Genomic DNA, 21,403 nt, shown 5'->3' with positions numbered 1-21,403 from the left:
CTTCCCACCCCCCCCCAACAAAGAAAGACTGCTCTGAGGAGGGAAAAAACTGTGTTGGTTAATTTTGTCAAGCAGCTAATGTGAAATTTAGTATTTAAAGTTTTTATTGATTTTGGGGATGGTGATAATCCTTGTCACTTCATGTATACAACACTGGTCTGTCAGAGCATACATGTATTTCTAAACAGTTTTATTTGTTTGGTTGCCTTTTTTTTTCTTTTTCTTTTTAAATATTTAAGTAATTTGACAGTTTCTTCTTCATGGTTTTGGCTGGTAGTTGTATTTGGTCTTAAATACAGTACAAACTCAGGTGTAGCTGTGTGCATACTCGCCAGATTATCTAGTTCTGTACATGTTTTAAGTACTGCAAATTCACTATATTGTGCTGTTTGGCAATTAAACCCCTTTTCACTTGGAACAGTCTAGCTCAATTCAGCCTATACTGCTTGCTACAACTTGTTTTTCTAAGCAATTGTAGTTTGATGAAGCTTGCAGTGGTTTAGAAAACCTGGTTGGCTGGATACCAATAAAGAGCTTTCTGCAAGCATGGCTGCAGGCAACAAGTTACTCTCCACGATAAAGTTTCTGTAGTTATGACAGTCCAAGTAAAGAAATTGCCGTCACCTTCAGCTGTCCTTTAAGAGCAATAAATAGTGCTATATTTCTAAAGTTCAGCTTGAGATAATTTTATTTTTCAGTTTAGAAAACTACATAAGTTGCAAGTAGCCCAGAACCTTGTATGAAGTGGTACATAGTTGAATAAGTGATAGCAATTGCACTCTTATCCCTGTGGAGGTTTGTTTTGGTTTTAGGACAGGGTAAAGGATTTGGATTTCTTTGTCTCAGAGCCTTCTCTTTTGGTGCATGGCGGTGCTATCTCTGCTGGGTATTGGAAGGGGGAGTGCCTGATATTGAGGTTACATAACCTTCTAACATCTCGAGTGTCTGTTTTGTCTGGGCTTCCTTCATGCAGCATTCTTGTGCAAAAATTTCAAGGCTTTAGTCTGGAGCACCGGGTCAAAGAATATGTCTCTTTGAAGGGTATGCAGGCGATTTTTTTTTTTTGTTGTTTCATGACACCGTATTTAATTTTCTATCAAAGAATACTGGTTTTGACGAGCTTGCTACGGTGGCTGCTCAAACAAATTAAAGGAGTGTCATTGTACCATGTTTAGTTTGTCTGGCTTCCGAAGGGTTATTCAACATGCAAATACTTGTTTTTTTAAGTCAAAGTATATAAGCAATGTTTCTAATCTGCTAGAAAGAATAAAAGCCATTGATACAGTCTAGTAATCAACAGGAGTAAGAAGTAACATAATTTCTGGAGCTGTTTTGCTTTTTAAAGACTAGATAGTATTTTCATGTTCTCATAATACAATGCCATTATCTGAACACCCAAGTTAGTATCCCGTGTTACGAAATATTTTTGTAGATCACATGAATTCTTGTCCTGTTGGGAATACTGAATGTACAATTAATTGTAGAGGGCTTGCAGTTCAATCAATGTGTCTTTCTGAACTTCTGTAGCATATCTAAGTTGTAGATTTAAGACACAAATCCTAGCCTAACTAACAGAGTTCTATGTACAGACTTGAAAGCTGTTTCTAGTTCTGAAGTTCTAGCTGAATAATTTTATCAAGTCAGAAGGGAAAAACTTTCCTTGTCTAGAAATCCTCATAATCCTGTGGGAATCGTTGAACATCTTAGTCATACTGCAAGAGAGCTAGGCTCTTCTGCAGTACTATGTCTTTCTACTCAGAAAATGAATGATGAAATGGAACCAGATGCACTTACAGTTTGTGATGGCTTGTTTATGAGCTATCTTTGAACTGCTTTTATGGCTGCTTTCTCAGATTAGGAACATTAACCTGCATTAAGTGGGGACATGGGCCATGGAGGCAGCATCTGATGTTGAGGTTCTAGTATGCAGTTTAGTTCTTGTGTTGTGAAGCATGCACTGTAGGGAAATTGCTCAGTCTTTTTATGTGTTGTGGCTTACAAGTAGTGCAAAAGAACATCTCAGCTTGATGGTGAAGTAAATTTTATCCTATTACTTGTTAGCCTGAAAGCTGGGTTAACAAGTAGGCAGAAGCTGAGCTATAAGGAATTTCTACAAAATGCTGATAAGACATACCAAATACAGTATTTCTTTAAAGATGTTACAATTATTTTGCAAATGTTTTAAAAAAGTTAAGGCTATCATGATTATTTCCAATTACAAACGTGAAAAGTGGATAGTTTTTCCTTACAGATTGATTTTATAGATGTACACATATATTCCTGTATAAAAATAAATAACTATTTTTTCCATTTTTTATTGCCATCTCCACTCCATTTGAAAGCCTTCTTGAGTCAACTAATTCTGGTTCTTTAAGTCAGAAGTTTGTTATCTTCTTCCATAGTGTCTGTTTCCAGTACAGTGTCTTACTTTATCATTGTTTAGTAAACACAATTGTACATTGTAGCATCCTTTGATTTTATTTATTTTTTCCTCACAGTAATAGAAAACTGAAAGGAAAGATGTAGATACACTACATGTAAATTTGAATTCAATCTGAAAAACTAATCACTGAATTTAATTGGTGACAGATTTCTCTCTACTTTATCAGGAAGTGTAATACCATGATTTCTGTCGTGTAAATAACCTTCAAGGCCAAGCATATAAAGGCCAAAGCAGAAATTACAGGGACAGACTACTAGGCAGAATGAACTGAAAACAGGTTGTGAAATAACACTAATACATTCTAGTTATGCTTCAGCTTTTTAGAAAAAGATTGTAGAAAGCTTCTATTTTAACCAACCATATGGATGAATTTAAAGGAACTGTTTTTGTCTAGTGGTGTTAAGCTGTGTATTTTATTGATGATGTTGAAACAGTTGAAACCCCATCAATTCCTGTATCCATTGGGGAATAATGACTGTGTTACTGTTAGAAAAGAACCTTCTAAAACACATTTTAAGGCTTAAAAGCTGTATGCACTAATTAACAAAATAGAGTGAACATTTAAGCTGTTAATAACTGCAACATCCCTCATGCACAGACCTTCAGTATGCTAGCACTGCATACAGTTTGTTATTGTGCATCTCTTTAACGTGGGTAACTGTGTCAGTTCTTTCTTGGTTCACTACCTGCTGTGTATGGAAGTTATGTACACTATTCAGCACTTGCTTTCAACTTTTAAAGGCCATGCATATTACACAGAAGCATTACATCTTTCATTAGAGTAAGGGACAGCTTACTGTCTGTCTGGCTTGTAATTTCTTAAAGGAAACTTTTCTTCTAAAAAAGCATGCACCAATAGCAATGTTGCTTTAAATTTCCGTTTCTTGATTGGGGATTTGCTCCTGGTTTTCTCCCGTGTTGTATACCACTTGTTACTATGTGGCAAAGATCTGTTACAGAAATCACTTTCTTTTTAGAGGAGGTGTAAAGACTAGAGAACATAGATCACCATGAAGGCAGGCATCCGTTTACATGAACTCAGGGTTTCTCGGTATTGTTTGTAGTAGCAGACCATGCACTAGTGTGACATTATTGTCAGGTTAAAACTTTGAAACACTACTTTTTGCCTTTTATCCACCCCCATCTTTGATGAATTGTCTTTTTTAAATAAACCAGACCCTAAACAGTTTGTTAAATTGTAACCATTAAATTATGTTCCACAGTTATAATTACATAGGGAATTAAGAGGTGGGAGGTGAAATGCAAAGAACACCAGAATGCACAATAATGAAATTTAAAAACAAAACAAAAAATAGTATTCTTTGCTGTAGCTACCAGCCCAGGGAGATTTTTGACTAGTTAAAATGAATTCACAATGGATGTTTCATATTATGTAGTGATAATGTCTCTGATGGTTTCATGATAGGAAACTACTAGAGTTCTCAAATCTTAAGACTGCACTTTACGTCCAAATTTGAACTCAGCAGCTCAGACCTTAGGATATTTGCTTTCCAGATTACAGTATGAATTGGCCAAGGTGTTCCTGCTTCACTGCACTAATTACACTGCTGCTGTGTGAGTACTGTCCCAGCTCGCTGCTGGGCTGTGAACATCATGCTTCCTTGGGTCTTCGCAGCTTGAACTGGTAAGGGACCTTTCCACAAAACTGAGAAAAGGCACCCCAGCCACACATTTAACACAGATTAGACCCCTTCCTTACAAAAACTGAAGACGGTGAAACAAATGGTGCTGGTATTTGGGAATTCCACCTGGGCCTTACTTGCAAAATTTCTTAGTGAGTACTTTAAAGGAAGCTTTGTAAGGTTTTCAAATAGGCATAAAGCAGATGAGTACTGTTAATTTTCTTGTTTCTGACAGAATTCCTGAAAAACAGTAACTTTACAAAAATCACTTAAGTTGTATGCTTATCATTTATTTTGTAAAGATAGGTAACTTTTAGTGAATGTTAAAAATAAGGACTTTACTGAAGTGGCATTAGAAACACACAAAAAAAATACAGAAAATTATTCCCAATGTGCAAGAGTAGCCTGAATTTTGGCTCTCGCTTAAGATATGGAAGACCCCGTGCTGAGCTGCAGGCTGAGGCTTTGCGTCAGCAAAACTACATTTTATAACTGTAAGCTCAAGAGTCACCTTTAGTGAATAATTCACCTAGATGTTCTTGAAATACTATGTTTAGCTTTGCAAGCCAGTTTGCTTATTGTGACTTATGTTAGGAGTATAGCATAAATAATCAGAAGTACAATCTGAATAAATTTTGTTTGAAAGAACATACCGTCACTGAACTGGAGGTGAGCTACAATATACTATTTATGTAATAGCATATACAAATATGAACTAATCGGGGGAATCAGTACAATGCTGTCTGGTGGGCTCTAGCTGCTAGTACTTTGTCTTCTTTCCTTTAAAGCTCCTTCCTGCCTGCTTGTTTTCCAACTGAGAAATAGTTTATTTAAGAACAGTTGCTTATGGTAGTAAAGGAGCAGAGTGTTGTCATAACTAAATTATTCTAAGCGGAATCAGATTATTTCAATTATATCAGCTATATTCAACCAGTTATCTCCTTTCTAAATGTAGAAAAACTAAAACTGCCTCTCCTTTTATTTGATAGTTTAAGGTCTAAAAACTCTGCTGTAGTCTTACTCTTAATTTAATTGATTTTTTTTTTTTGCACATTTTTTAATCTGAAGATTGTGAAGTTCTTGGAGAATGCTTGAAAGTTGTGCACTGTAGAAAACTGCCTTACGGGTAGTAAAAAAATCTCAGACATTTGTGTGTAAGCAAAAGGTTTGCTTACATACACTTTGAATGGGTTCTAGAAAATACATTCCCTCTAAATCTTGCTGTGTTACAAGAAAAAGTATTCTACAATATCTGCTGTAAGTAATTAAGACTTTTTTTCCCCCACCTTGTTCAAGATAAGCCCACTGTGTATAATCTCCTTAATTTGAAGAATGTCATGACCACACTTAAGTCTCTGATGACTACTACTAGCAATGTCAATCTGTTTGTATGAAATCTATTGCTCTCCCTTGACTGCACCTACTTTTCTCCATTTAATATTCTTAATATTTCTTACTTTCGGTCATATGGAGAAGCTCTGAAGTGTAGACCCAGATATTTGGTTCCTCTTCTCTTTAATTTCATAGTATTTACCCAGACAACATTTACAAAACTAAGACATACTGTTACAGGAAAAAACCCGTACATGATTAATAATCAAATAATCATTTTGTCTTGCTCTTTGATTATTCCTTGGCAGAAAAAGTATACTAAGCATGAAATATCTATCTGTGCTGAAAGTGGGACTTAAGTGTTTTGACTGTTTCATTTTTAAATTTCTAAAATGTTGTTTACCTGTCCATGAAGAATGCAAGCTGAATGATTGGTATTTGTCACATGTTTGTCAAGAAAAACACCTCTCCGTTTTGAGGCTTGGCAGAGCACTGAGGTGCGAAATCTGAGATTTTTTGTTTTATTTTTAGTATTGTGGTTTAAAATAACAAAAGCACAGATCAGCAACTTTTGCCATAACTTTTACCATTAATTGCTTTTATAAATACAGTCTTTCTTTTGCAGAAGACGAATATGGATATGAAATTTGGGAATGTAATGCAGACTATAATGAAACTGTTTTAAGATGAGAAAGAAGAGTTAGTAAGCAGGAAGTTTTCTACTTACTAGTGTGAAGTCATGTTCCAATTTGTGGAGAGCACCTGGGATTTTTAGAAATCCAGTCAGTTATTCCTGTTTACTGTTCTATCACGTTCTCTCTGAACAAATCCAGGTGATGTTAGTTTAATGTGCTTGTGGGATGTGTTATGCCATTGTGTTTGTAGTAAGTCATGCAATCAGCATGGAATAGTATTGGGCATGCACAATATTGTTGGGAAAGTGGAGTGAGCCTTTGTGCAGTGGGATGACAGGGAAGTTCTCAAGGAGGCTTTGCGACAGCAGCAAATGTTTAGCTATCATGGCTGTTAAAGTAGTATCTCCTCAGCTGTGAAACACAAACTGATGAATAGAGTTTGCTGAAGCTAGCAGCGCTGGCGGATGTTGGACTGTTTAGGACTCTGAGAACACCTTTACATAATGACAGTCAGTAATCTAAAAAGTATTGTAATAGACTTATGTGGATTCCAGTATTGTGACAGTATCTCCTTCTGTTAGACCCACTTTTCAGCATATCGTTTTCTTCATTTCCAGTTTCTCTTCAGTGATTTCTGCAAAACTGCCTATGGAAGGAGATACTCTTAAGTAGAAGCTATCATGCAGTCATTATTATCGTTGAATCCTGTCTCCTTAAAATAGGGTTCTTTCAGTGCTTTTCTCACATCTTTATTAATCGTTCTGCAGGATGGTTAGGTGGGAGAGCATGTTACGGGTAACACCATGTTGTTCACAAATTACTGTGATAATGCAAAATGATTGTGAAACCTGAAAGAAAACTCTGTTCTGTGTAATACAGAGTTTCCTAAGGGCAGATATGCTTTTTTCCCCTTGTTATGTCTGTAGCTGTTAGAGAAATGTTGTCTGACCGCATTTAGTTCGTTTTGCTCCATTTTTCCACTGACAATTTGCATAGTAGATTCTGTTCTCTTGCATTTGTTTCAAAAACACCGTATTGAAGTGTAGAGACATAAATGTTCTCATCCTGACTTGCAGCCTAAGCAGCTGAGCACACTACATAAAAAGTCCCTTTCACGGCAGCTATTTTGTGGGTATTATGCAAGATGTTCTGTGCTTTGATATAACAGCTACTAAAGAAAGTGTATTGCAACATTAATTTATAGTGAAACTTTATGCACTTAGTCTTGTAAAACATGTTGGGGGTGGGGAAGAGAGCAAGCTGTTGTAAGCTCCAGAAAACTTCTCCTCCTTTCTAACAAGTGTAAACTATTGAGGTTAAGTAGGTGGGGCAACCGGAAGTAATTACTAAGGCCAGTGGCATTTTTGCGGTTTAATAAAGGCAGAAGCTAATTATTCAGTTTTTATTTAAGTGAAATGATGCCAGAAAGGAGGTTCCTGCAGGGCAGCTGCACTCCTTCAGTGTTACCCTAATTTACCACAGACACAACTGTCACAAACAGAACTTTTAAACTTGATATATAGCCACGAAAGTAAGGAGTCCTTTGTCTGGAATGCATGCAGAAGAACTCCTTTATACAAATCAACCGGCAGATGACGGACAATGATGAAAATTTGATTCTTTGAAGTCATAATGGTCATTGAAATGTGTGAAATTCTGGTATTGAAAAGAGAGCAGCTAGCAAGACTCTAAATCCTGGGTGGTTGCTGGAAGCTTGCTGGGAGGTTTTTCTGTGTTTTGACATCAACTTCCCATTGCTTGTTCCCTGTTTCCTTTATTAAAAAAAAAAAGAGGGAGGGGGATGCTAAACAGTAGATAGTTGGTAGTGGTTATGTACAGGTTTTGTCTACAGTGGAAAGAAATGTCCTAGGAGAAACATGACACCTTTATGCACACCTGACCCATTTGTTCAAAAACATTTGTTTTCAGAGATTCTTTCAATCATTGGTCTTTTTCCCTTGAATGATAGAATTCCGTTTATTGTCCCCTTTGGAATGTGTGCTATTGGTAGAGTACTTAAAAGAAGGAAATTCTCATTTCCTTTAAAAGTCATCTTCATGCTGAATATTGCTTTCATTGACACTGCCTCCGTGAACCAGTTTTTCTCACTGCTGTATAGCACGTTTATAATTTCTTATTGCTCTTCCTAGAACAGCTTTACTTTCCACCGTGGCAAGCATTCATAGATAGCAGTGTAAGTTATAATAAAGAAAACCCCTTATCTTCATTTGTAAGCAATTTGATGTGATTTCTGCAGTTTAAAAAAAGTGTTTCATCCCTCTGAGCTTATTCCAGGAAGAGCCAAAATGTTTCAAAATGAGTATTTTGGGTTTTTTTGAATTACAAAGAAATTCAGAGGTTGCTATTAAAAGAAACAACACACTATGTATATTAAGAAAAATATAATGTCAGAATGCACCTTTTAGATGATAGCCTGCCTTAAAATGTGAAGCAGGATTGTTAATTTCTAGTAAAGCGAACCTGTACAGTTCAAATCTTAGGTCTTTTATATTGTCACCTTATTATTTAGAATTTTGAGTGCTGAACACCTCACTAATATTTTAATATGCTAATGTGGCAAAATTCAGTAAGGAACACTTTAGGGAAAAGAAAAAAAAAAAAAAAGAGATAGTAATGTGAAACCAGCTGTCAAAAAATCTTTGTTTTGGAAAGTTGGTTCACAGGTAGTTTCAATGAGAACTTGAACTCAGAACAAAGCACTGAAGACACAGTAAAGAGTTCAACCCAGTGCAGCATAGTTCTTTTCAAGTATTATATTGTTTTAATGGCATCTTGGAGTGGGAGCTTTAGCCCATTGAAATGTCGCTTAAAGGACAGGTTCTTCTGTCACTTGCTGGAGCTGTGTGGATGAAATGATCACAATAGAGTGTTGTAATGCATTTTAAAAGTGTGAGAAATCAGTTTGTCTAGACTAAGAGTGCGCCTACAGGGAATAGGAATTTTAGAGCTTCTGTGCTCTTTAGGTGTCAAGTATGTGATAGATGCCAAGCCTTTTTATTCCATATCTTTGGCAACAGCTCAGCTATGCTACAGTACCTTACATGTCTACAGCAAGCATAACCAGTGATTTTATGTCAGGACAACTTGGGTTTCAGAAACCAGAAACTCATTGTCCTAACAACTGTCTGTTCAATTGCCAGCTTTAAAACAGGGAAGATATCAATAAACGATTGCTAGATTCCCAGAAGGCATGGAAACTTTAGCTATAATGAATCAAAGTGTGAAGAGCTAGCAACACCATGTAGATATTTTAGTTTTCAACTTGAAAAGATTTTTTTAATGGGATGAATCCTGTACTGTTAGTGAAATAACTTTGATTTGGAGCCAACTGAGTGCCCAAAAAACCATGGCTTGAAGGAACTTATGGTTTGTCTGGGGTTTTGGTTTTATTTTCATTCAGATGAACAAGTCTAGGCATTTCTTTTCTATGGTTGCCTCATAAATACAGCATTTGCTGCTTTTTAATGCTCTCTTTAGATTGTGTTCTGTGTACACTAATAGGTAGTATTTTTATGGTTCTCTGGTGTGGAGGCTTCAAAAGAGGAAATTATATATGTCGGTAATGTTATTTCATGTAGTATCTTATTTTAATAATTCCAGATAATTCTGGAAGAATTCAAAACCCTCTAAATCTGAAGCATGAATTGCTGAGAATAATAGTAGTTAAGAATACCATTATTCTGAGCTACTTTGAAGCTTGCACATTTGGAGGTATTCGATAACAAACCTAGAATTTTTGCCTGTAGCAGATAGAGGGGGGAAAAAACAAAATTTTTGTGAATATTCGTATGTTTTCTAGATATGCATGCTTGTTTAATACAGAAATAAAGGCTAATATAGTAGCCTGTTCCTATAAACAGGCAAGCTGAAACATTGAACCCCTGCCAAACTTTACTGCAGGTAAAACCCCCTTTTTTGTTAAAGAAAGCACTTTGCCAATTCAAATAAGAAAACTTTAAGCTATTTCCTTCCAAAACTGTGGTTTAAGCTTCAGCAGTCAGAAATGCCAGTCTGTCAGGAGATATTTTACATACATGTTGCAACATTGCAGTGACTATTCACGTTTCTCTTTCGTATCACTGCTAGACTCATTAAAAATAAACATTACTCGGTCCTAATGAAAGCATTTATAATGGAATTGTTAAGATATTTTGACGCTTTCTTTTGGTAGTCTTTGTAGAAATGTCAGACATTGAAAAATTAAACGTGCATGCTTGTTTGTTTCTCCTGCTGTTCTAATTGCAAATACAAGTCACATGCTTTAAACTTGCTCTGTTTTGTAGTTTAGAGAGACTATCTCCCAAAATCTATTTTCTGAAGTAAAACAAAAAAATGACACTTGCCTCATTTCAAAGGATGATCTGGTGACAGCACCAAGAGCTTTCAAGTTTGCCACAAAACAAAATCCCAGAAAGTTAGTAGCTGCAGACATTTAAAAGCGACAGTGTTTTATTTAAACTTGTTTGGCTTTTAATTCAAGTCATGGCAGTCCTGGTGAGACGAGTTCAGTATGTCCAACGTTTTGCTGCACTTTTTTTGACTTTTGCCAGTTTACTATTTGTTCCTGGAGGGAGAAGGGAAGCGAAGGGCAAGAAAGGAGACCGAGGAGCTCCCACTGGCCTTTTAAGTATGTAAGGAACAGGAGCAGTTTAGCATTCTTAGAGATGGATTTGATGTTTGATTTCACTCTTTACTCTACTAGGGTGAAATGACAGGTTAATTTTATGTAATTACTGTTTAGTTTTTAGCAAGAAAGTTCACTTTGATTATACCAGATGCTGCTGAGGGTAATTTTTCACAGCAGTTCTTGTGAAGTTTTTCCCTATCTTATTCTTTGTTAGTCAGTTAATATTTTATGCTGGTTTTGTGATCCTTCAATTTTAATCTTTGTTAAGTTTATTTGTTGAGTCACAAGCCAAGCCTTAATAGAGGAGGGCATCCTACTACTGACTGTGTGCAATGTTACGAGCCCTTTTGTGTCTTTGAAGGTTGGAATCCCTTGAATCCTTTTGTCCTTCACAAAAATGCTGATGAATGTTACCAGTATCAATGTTCCTCTCTTAATCGTGAATATCAAGAGAAGAATTGACTGTAAAAAGCTGATACTCGTAGCTTGAAACAAAAGGGAGTCAATTTTATAGAATAACTAATGGTTAGAGAATTAAGAGAGCTGGATTCTAGTACCTGCTCTGCAGTCTCAGTCAACAGAATATTGTGCAGAAGAGAACCTCCTGCCTCTTCTTCCTTCATGCTAAGCATAGCTTCTGGGGTCAGTGTGGATGTCGGTGCCTCTTAATAACATACAGACTTCTGTCTGAGTGAAAGAGCTTACGCTGTGGCACGTAGTAGGCTAGCTAGGAATTTGGTAAATAGCCCTGCTCCTATGAAATTCAGGCTCCTAATGTTAATGTAAAATTCCAGGATTTGTCATTTCAGTCTGTGCTCCAGTATTTTCTTTAAGGGTGAAAGAAGAGTTGACACATCTCCACATTTACTTTAACTGGTGCCAGTTGGAGCAGTCCTGACTTCGCAGTTGTGGTCAGAGGATGGGAGGGAATGTCCTGTCCCTTCTCTGACACTAGCAGTTCCGTAGCAGGGAAATGAGTATGTTCAGGTAGCTGATCCATGCAAAATTTTAATTCAGCCAGGGGAAGTAGGGTGATAGCAGCCCCAGCATCTATCAGCTTCACTTTTTTTACAACTGGACTCGTAACATACTTGTTTGAAATTTTTTTTCTTTATTTGGAACTTTAAAAATTAAGCATGAAATTATGTAAAAAATTAAGCATGAAATTATGTAAAAAGCGTAAGCAGTGTTATTTTACAAGCCTTTTACATGAACCCTTTTTTAACAAGTTCCCTTGTGTTTTTCATAGGATATCACTGCTTTAACTGGTGTTCCAGATGAGCACATCAAAACCAGAAAAGTTCACATTTTTGTTCCAGCGCGTAATGCAATGCAGGCAGGAGTTAACAATACAAAGAAATGGAAGATGGAATTTGATAACAGAGAGCGCTGGGAGAACCCTTTAATGGGCTGGGCATCTACGTGAGTAGTTACTGAATGGGAAATATTTTTCTTCTATATTTGGCTCTTACGGTTCATATAAATGTTAAGTTTGAACTATCCTTCCTACCTGTAAATCTACTTGTGTTTTAACAGTTCTTACGGCAAGTGCTTGGGTTATTTAGTCATGTGATTAATGATCTGTTATGTTTAAAAGATTTTAGCTCCCAGCATCATCTGGAAGAGTTTGAAAAAAGTGTTAACAACAAGAAATGTGAACAATTACATTTGCAGTGATGTTACTGTATGGCAGCATCAGGGAAAGAAGATTATTTGTTAGCTGAAGCAGTAAATCCTCCTCAGCTGTACAGTTGGGTCTTTTAAATTTGGTTAAACATAAAATCTGAATTATTTTTTTTTTACATAATTTTATAAATATCCTGAAGATCTGAAATGGAGCCATACCTAATTTAAAAAAAAACCAAACCAAACATATTTAAAATATTACACTGCTTGTTTCAGTGTTGCTAATATTAGCAGTAAAAACTCTTAAATATGCCAGAACTCAGAAAACTACTAATCTTAGCTAAAAATGCTATAATTTGGAGCCATAAGTACAATTTGGATGCAGCTAATTTTTAATTCTTTTTTCCTTATATAAAGGTACTACCTACATTTTACAGTGTACTTAGAATTCCTGTAAACTGTGAGGGCTACACTAGTAATTCTTCTGACAGTGTTGTGGTTTTGATTTGAAGCTGTTTTGTTTGAGGCATATTCAGAAAAGTTAATTATTCTACATAAACAAAAAATAGCCACTAGAGAATATTGTTTAAACTTCAGAAAGGATACAACATGTATTGAAAATTTCTGTCTGCAATCATATTAGTGCTTACAATGAAAGAATACAAAATTACATGAAAAAAAACTTAAAACTTTAATTATTAAATAATTTGAGGACATTTTTTGATACATTCTAAGTCCAGTCACAGAACGTTTTTTTTTAATATATTTTTTTTTTACTTTTTAAACATATTTATAAAATAAATGTATCCAGAAATATTCAGAATAATGCTGAAATCAAGTCTTCCTGTTATGTTGGTTTCCTGTAAAAAACTGAAAAGACTCACAACCTGGAACATCTCAGTTGTATCAGTATTGCAAAGTACTAGGGAAGCCAAGCTCAACTGTCATTAGACGTGAAAAAATACTGAATATGAATTAACTTACTAATTGTATTTAAACAGTCTGTTAAAATAGCTGTTCTAAAACTATAAGCGTTTATATAACAATGACCTCATTTCAAGCATGTCTTGGGGGTTTTTCACCATTTCATCTTAAGCGTATTTAAATTGTTGTTTCAGAGGATAAGAGTTCAGTGATTTAATACATGTATGCCTTGGGTGACTCACCTGCTGAAGATGGCTACATTTAACAAGTAATGACCAGGTTGTTGTTTCATGGGGCCTAAATTAATGAAGTAATAGACTGTTGACCAGCAATACACCTTTCCCTCCCGACTTGTGTGCCCCCTAAGTGTCTAGCCACTGAAGTATGGTGGTGTAAACACCACTGCACAGATGTAACATTTTAGCAGGTGCTACTAAAATCTGCTTTGGTTCAGTTTGAATTTTAACTTTTCTTCTGATCTCCTTTTGCTTTTCAGCTGTCTTTAACCTCCCCAGACAAATTATTTTATGTGTGGGATTTTGCATCATCTCAGCCAAAACAAATGCTTTTAACCTTTCTAACAGTTATAACCATTTGTGCTAAATAAATGACCTAGAAAAATGAGCCCTGGTATTAAGGGCTTACCTGTATGTTAAATTGTCCTGGAGTGATCTTACTGTGGGAATTTAAAAAAGGAATGACTGTTTTGAACTAATCCATCTCTGCATGTGGTTTTATTTTGGAGTAGGGAAAGAAATATTTCCTGTGTAAGCAAACTCCAGGTAGGTCAAAAGCAAGTGCTGTGTTGAGAATTGACACAGCTAGGTTAAGAGCTTTTTAAACTAGTTTGTATCTGTTCATTTTTAAGGGATTTTTGCAAAAACTATTAGTGGTCATTCTAGTAATTTCAAATTACCATTGAGCACTGAGAAATACCTAAGAAGAGTTTCTTCTCTTCAGATTTAATTTCTGCAAAGAACAATTCTTAGAAGTTTTCCCATTCACTCTTGAATAATGTAATGGGATTAGTGATTTAGAGCCCTTTAGAGTCTGGAGATTAGATCCCTTTTCCTCTGAACTCAATGTACTTGCTTACCTGTAGGTCTTTGCTATACTTGTATCATTTTACAGTCTCATTTGCTTTTTTTGTTGCATTTGTTGTTTCTTGGATATAGGTTTCTGTGGAAATAATCCAGCATTAGATCAAAATAAAATGGACTCATGGATTTTTTTTTTTTTTTAATTAGGCAGTTTCATTACGGGAATGCCTACGGATAGTTCTTGAGTACGTCTTTTAATATAAAGCTGTAAATGAAGGAACATGGGAAATACATGGTTTCAATTGTACAAGATGTCATAAGAGAACGAAACTTGGAATCTCTGTGACTGATAAGACAGTTTAGGGCAGTCATTGCACATCCTGCAGCACTGCTGTTGCTGACGCTATCAGGATGTGATGCTGGCCATCCAGAACTCCAGTTTGCTTACAGATTATCCAAACTTAAACACGTGGATAGCTCATTTATGGGAAGAAATCAAAAATCTGTATTTAGGTTGAATGAAAGATGATCCCATATGAAAACAGAACAAATAATTTCTGCACAATCCTCATATTCAAACTACCTCTGTCCTGTAAGGTTTTCACCAGACTTGCAGTACTGAACAGGCAGTGGTCCCTCACTACACATAAGACTTAAACTTCTTTGTTTCCACTTAGTAGTGTTGAGAAGAGTTTTACAACCCCAGCTGTGGAAGAGAAGGACAAAAAGCAAAAGTTGTCACGATATTGCAGTTTGGGTCACTTGATTCTCCACTGTTCATGTCATGGACTATTTCTTAGTTCCTAATTCTCCTTACTGCTCTGTAAGAGAAATCTTTAAATGTCTTCAAGAGAACCCATCTTAATGGCTTGTGAAAGTGTAATTTCTGCCTGTATGCTGTTTTTTTGTTGTTGTTGGGGTTTTTTTGGTTTTGTTTTTTTGTTGTTTGTGTTTGTTGTGTTTTGGTTTTTTTTTCTTGGGGAATATATTGGATATATAGTGAACTCCATTTTCCCATGTGTACATCAGATAAAATTACATTGTTGTCTTTGCTGGAAGCTAGATTCCCCCTTTTTCCCTCCCCCTCCTCCAGTCACAGGCTTTGTCCTTTATTGTAGAGAGTTCAGTGTAGCTTTGGTTGCTTTTTCTCTTCATTTACCTTCTAGCTTCAGAGAGAGAACAGTTGAGAGGCAGCTCCTTCAGTAATCTGTTGCAGTTTGGTTTTGTCTTCCCAGTTGTCTCCCAGGCTCATGTGCAGTGTTGTTTCAGGGAAGCATTATCTAATCATTGTGCTGCTACAACCAGTATCTTATTTTCTAGAAGTTTTGTAGGTTAATTTTTAGAGCCTATTTTTTTCATCACTTGTCACTGTTCGTAAATTGAGCTTTTGTAACAACAAATGCAGTGTATTTTTTAAACTGAGTTTTCAGTTTGTTTCAGAAAGGTTTTTGCTGTTTGATTTCTTTCAGAAATGCAGGTGAGGAATAGCTGATCATTTAAAACTAACCACTGTGTAGTTAGTTAGCTAGCAGTTTGTGGTTTTGAACTTTCTGTTCAGTGGTGGCCTGCGGTCAGTGTGCTGCACTGGAATAATTTGTGGAGGTCATGTGACCTCAGCCAAGCTGAACTCCTGAGTTTCTGTAATGTACTTTTCAGTCTCTTATTGATTCCTGTTCTGCTCACTTTTGATATTCTGCTCTTTTCTGTATAACATTATTTTTCTCCTAGCTGCTCTACAGACTCCAGGTCTCCTTGAAATGTTCAAAACTACCTTAAGCCTCCTGACCTTCCAAAAAGAGAGGCACTACAAAGCTTTAAAAAGAAAAAGATTGTTGCAGAGCAGATATTATAACCTCAGCAGGTGGTTAGATATATTTGTCTAATAAAAAACTTAACACAATAATTTCTGCAAGGAGTTAGGAGGGGAGGTTAACAGACTGAAAGGATGAAACAATACCCTACAGAAAAAAAGGTTAATCCCAGAAATAATTAAAGAGATTTTGAATGCCTTGTGAGGTGGCGTACATACAGCATTTGACTAGCATTTGAGATACAGATACAGTTTTTTTTTATTTCAAATTTGCTTAAAATTTGTCATGTGATTTTCTTACAGCGCTGATCCTTTATCCAACATGGTTCTTACTTTCTCTACTAAAGAAGATGCCATTGCCTTTGCTGAAAAAAATGGTACGTTATGTATTGTACAGGTTGGGTGTGAGTGATTCAACTTTCTATAGGCAATCTTGATTTCGAAGCATTAACAACAGAAAAAGTACAGGATAAAGTATCTTCCCTCTGTTCCGCAAAATCTGCAGACCATTAGTGCTCTGCTTGAGGAGGAGGAAAATGGGGCCGAATGTTTCCAAGGGCACTGAAGGCATGAATCTAGGCCTTTCACTTCCTGGATAAGTGTTCCAGCCTGTTAGCATTACTATTGCAAAAATAAAGCAAGTATCTGTGTTTTGAATAAGAACTGAGCCTTGCTTAACTCTCGGAGGAAAATCAATATTAATACTTCAAAACTATCCCAAGCTGCAGGTCCCAGCTATATGGCAGTTAAATTTTTGCATGAAGGCTTGACATGAGCATCTGAATTCTAGTTAAGGAAAGACTGTCAGAACCCTTGTAAGTGTTTGATAATCAGAAAAACTAAAATTAAGTGACTACCAAGTAATTATGTTGGACTTTAGTTTTGGCCATGTTGCAGAATGGATTTATCATTGAATCAGAGTATCTCATGTTGGAAGGGAGCATAAGGATCATCAAGTCCAACTCCCTGCTCATCGCAGGGCTACCTAAAACTAAACCATATGACTAAGAGTGTGTTCTAGATGCTTCTTGAACTCTTGATAGGCCTGTTGCCATGACGACTTCCCTGAGGAGCCTGTTCCAGTGACTGACCACCCTCTTGGTGAAGAAGCTTTTCTAATGTCCAGTCTGAACTTCCCCTGACACAGCTTCATTCTATTTCCTTGTCTCTTGTCACGGGTCACCAGTCGAGAGGAGATCAGCAGCTCCCCCTCAACTGCTCCCCTTGAGGAAGTTGTAGATCGAGGAAGTTACATGTTACTTACAAAGTACAGTACTAAAGTCTAAACATTTACACTTGATGATCATATTTGAGAAAGAGAGTAAAGCCAGTATCATTACTTAAATAATTTTAGTACTAATAGTGTAGCAGAAGGACTGTATCTGTAAACTTACTTGGTTATTCAGACTTGCATTTTCTGACAGAATTACGTACGCATAATCTCAGCCTTTTGAATATTCAGCAGTCATTCTATGTGTTGGTATGAATTTTTCACTGCATTTTTTTTTTTTTTAAATCAGTTCAGTTTTCCTTAAAGAGCTAGGCTTGATGCTTAGTGCTTATGGATGTGAGGGAGATTAATTGCACTGAGTTAAAGGCAGGAATAATGCACATGGAGTGCAAACTTGTTCAGAAGTCTTCTTACCTGTGGTCTACAGCTTTCAACTATATTTAGTCTGGGGTAGACAGGTAGTGAAGTTTTTTGGTCAGGCCAAATCGTGCAAAGTTGTTAGAAGGCTTAAGCTGTACACCCAAACAGGGTAAGTCCATTAGCTTCTACAATTAAGAATCTAAATCATTTAATGTGCAATTTATTTGCACTTTTTAACGATAAAAGCTAGTATTGAATTCCTCTGTTCCTCTTTAAATGGATTTTTTTAAACTTAATAGTCTTAATTTTACTGAAAATTAAATTGTATTCACTAAGAAATTAGTAGGATCATCATGTTTGTATTGGATATACCAGTCACTGTGCAATTCCAATAGTATTTTGTAATCTTTTGTGAAGAAATAAATTTTGGAGAATCTGCTGTTGCTTTACTTATGCTTCTTTGTGTTTAGTATTGTTCACACTATTTCCACTTATTGGGAAATTCAGACTATAAGAAAAAAAAAAGAATCCTGGCCTATGTATCACTATGTTAATGAGCTACTTATAACATGTCCAAAGATATGACATATTTTGTCCTTTTGAAATGCAGATTCAGGTAAAATACTTTATTTGTTCAGTGCAGAAAATTTATGCCTTCACTGAATTAGTAATGAATCTCCATTGCACAGGAAAACTGCAGAGAAATTCTGCCAACTAAACTAAGTATTAATATAATTAGTTCAATATTCACTTACCTAGCACCCTTACTTGTACCATAGTCGAGATGCACCAAACCTTTCTGCAGATACTGGCTTGCCTAAATTATTATTCCATTTTTATATAAGGTGGCTTAGTTTTATGCATATGATATGTGCATAGTATTTTCTATAGTAATAGCTGCAGTATCAGATGTAGCTGGAAATAAAAATCACAGTATTTAGTTCTGCTTTTGGAAAAAAATGAGAAACAGGCACACATTTACAGTAGAACTTAGGTTCTAAACTGATGTGCTATTGAAACATGTCTAAATCTAAGAACACAAATATTTACCTCTGTCCTTCCTGTATGAACCACCCAAGTTTTCCGTTACAAAATTCCTTAAGAACCTCAAGTTCAATTTCTGCAAATCCTAGGTATTTCAGGTATTTTGATATGATTGGGAAACCTAAGAGTTCTTTCTCACCTAAGAACTTCAGGAATGTGAGGCAAACTATCTTTTTATGCCTGCTCCATCTGATGGTTTTTTTAATGTAGGAGTAACAGCACTGAATACAGTAATGGGAGAGATCTCTGTCCAAAATATGTTAGCTGACGATAGTCTGAAGACAAGGCAAGGAGGAACCCCTTTTAACTGAATGAAATTAAAACTATAGCCTGTCGGCCTAAATCCTTTTTTGTCCTGTCACCAAGGTCGTTCTTTAAAAACATACAGCTTTAGTAACAAGTATGTAGAGTTTTTCTACTCCACAATAACCTTTAGTCAGATAGTGAGGGTGTACTTCCAGAGACAATTAAATCTGCTTTTCATCTACTTGGCTTGTATGCCAGGGTTCTGGGCAAGAACAACCTCCCCCACTGTTGTGGTATTTTTGTAAAAGTGACCTCTGCTCTCTGTCATGAACAACTGAAGGTGCCTAACTCAAAGAGACTGTTCCAGAGTGTAAAACCTTATCACATACTGTAGCCTTTTGCAATCCAAAGTTAGACGTAACTAACATTGTGGATTTTGGACAGCTATAGCAGCCCAAGTCATTGTGCTGGCTGTTGTGAATCTCTTTTGGAGGCACTCAGCTCCTTTCGATCTAGTCTATAAAAAGATGAAGCAATAACTTGGGGCTACAGATCCATTCCAGAAGCCAGTGTCTCAAAGTTAGGTGTTACAATGCTAAATGTTGCAATACCAATGTCTGTCTCTGGATCTAGTTCTGGCTGTTTACTCAAGCTTATATTTTTAATTGGAACAGAAGGCAAAAGCCAGTGCTCGCTCAGATGGAAAGAGCATGTTTTTAAAACCTCTATTCCAGTATTTCTTGCAAAGAATAGTTAACTTGGAAATGAATGTTGATCCAGCCTAATAAACATGAAGAAAATGTTTGTGTGACATTTTTGAATACACAAAATTGAGGCATGGTGACAAGACAACTTGTGTATGTTACAAATCATGTTTTGACATGTAGGTGTATCTTGAGTGTTTTCTGTGGACATAAATGTAAAAATTCATATATATGTTAAAACTTTTAAGAACTCTACAAGTTTTTATTTTAAAACTAAGGAAGAAAAGTATCATCTTATTAGTAACAGTTAAAACTGCATACTTAACCACATCTAGCTTCAACTCAAGTATCTCAACTTTGAGTGAAGTGTTGCAGCTAAAGACACCAAACTCTGGAATACTGAGTGCTGCCCTGGCACCTTTCCAGGCACCTGGAAGCTGCAACCAATTTGCATTTTGATTTACATAAACACTAATGTCTCCACCTCCTCTTTTTGACATTTTTTAGCATTTCTCTCGCTTAACTATCACATAATTTACTTGTCTTCTATCACTTCATTCTCTTTTCTTTTACCCCTGATTTTTTACTTACAAAAATGTTAAGTATTAAACTCCTTCTAATGCTGAAGATTTTTCTTTGGTCTTACTTTCTTTCGGCCTCTCACCCTTCTTTTTTCTCTAGCTTTCCAAGGTCTCCATTCTCTGCCAACCTTTGGGACTGATCTTCTGTATGCTACTTTTTTTCCATGTTTCCTTATCTTATTTTAATTTCCTGTCCCAGCACACACAGAGCCTTAGTGTTTCTGTGATTCTCTGGAGTTTTGTAGCCATGAACTTGCAGGACAGTCAGTGTTCCCTGTTGAGCTTTTCATTGATGACTGTCAAGTTTTTTGCAGTAGTAAAGAAAATGGGGCTACGTAGTATGGAGAGGTCTTAGCAACTGGGAGAACGGGCTTATGTCACATCTATGATACTTCTGCTGCCCACTACATAGGAATAAACTAGTGGATGCCTACGTGGAGAAAAAGATATTAAAGTTAAAAGGTTTTAAGTTGCATTTGCTCAATGTTATATGCTGAGAATATTTAGAATTCTCTTTTGTTTCTTGTCTCCTCCCACCATTCCCCCTGTAACCTCCAGGCTGGAGCTATGATGTTGAAGAGAAGAAGGTTCCAAAACCTAAATTCAAGTCTTATGGTGCAAACTTTTCTTGGAACAAGAGAACGAGGGTGTCTACAAAATAGGTTGGCATTGGCTGCCTGACTGCAAATAAAGTCAGCTGTGCTGTATTTATAGTCCATGTATAATACATCTCTTAATCTCCTAATAAATTTGACCTTTAAACTACAGATGCATCTTGTGATGTCTATTTAAAATGTTTTTGATGTCTCCAATTGAACCTGTTACAAACCTCCCTATAAATAGAAGAGATTTGAAGTGTTCATACTTCTGAAAAATTGCTGTACTAGGAAACTATCTAAAGGAATGTTTGAAATCAGCTGCAACTTTAAAGATTATGATTGCTTTTCAATGGTAATTTTATATTGACTGTCTTGTTTAAACTTAACCAGCCTTGCATATATAAGTTCTCTCAATAGAAGCTAGGATTTTTTCTTGCTCTATACAAAAGAAGTTGTCAATTGAAGACCAAAGTATGATATCTAAAACTTAGCATATGAGTAAAATGTGTATTATGTAACTTCCTTTCTGTCCTAATT

The 21,403-nt window shown here is 36.1% G+C and overlaps 1 protein-coding gene across 1 annotated transcript in view; it reads left to right on the top strand.

Annotated features, from left to right (window-relative positions):
* Nucleotides 1-21,034, top strand: part of NDUFS4 (NADH:ubiquinone oxidoreductase subunit S4) — a 48,259-nt gene extending 27,225 nt beyond the window's left edge. The window contains exons 3-5 of the mRNA XM_037373720.1: nucleotides 11,951-12,123; nucleotides 16,405-16,478; nucleotides 20,826-21,034. Of these exons, the coding sequence (XP_037229617.1) occupies nucleotides 11,951-12,123; nucleotides 16,405-16,478; nucleotides 20,826-20,929 (351 nt within the window). The 3' untranslated portion in view covers nucleotides 20,930-21,034. The remainder of the gene's footprint in view (nucleotides 1-11,950; nucleotides 12,124-16,404; nucleotides 16,479-20,825) is intronic.
* The last annotated feature ends 369 nt before the right edge of the window (nucleotides 21,035-21,403 follow it).

This window comes from Falco rusticolus, chromosome Z (genome assembly GCF_015220075.1).
Source record: "Falco rusticolus isolate bFalRus1 chromosome Z, bFalRus1.pri, whole genome shotgun sequence".
Classification (NCBI taxonomy): Eukaryota; Metazoa; Chordata; class Aves; order Falconiformes; family Falconidae; genus Falco; species Falco rusticolus.
The sequence above is the reverse complement of the archived record's forward strand: the minus strand, read 5'-3'. Positions and strand labels throughout refer to the sequence as shown.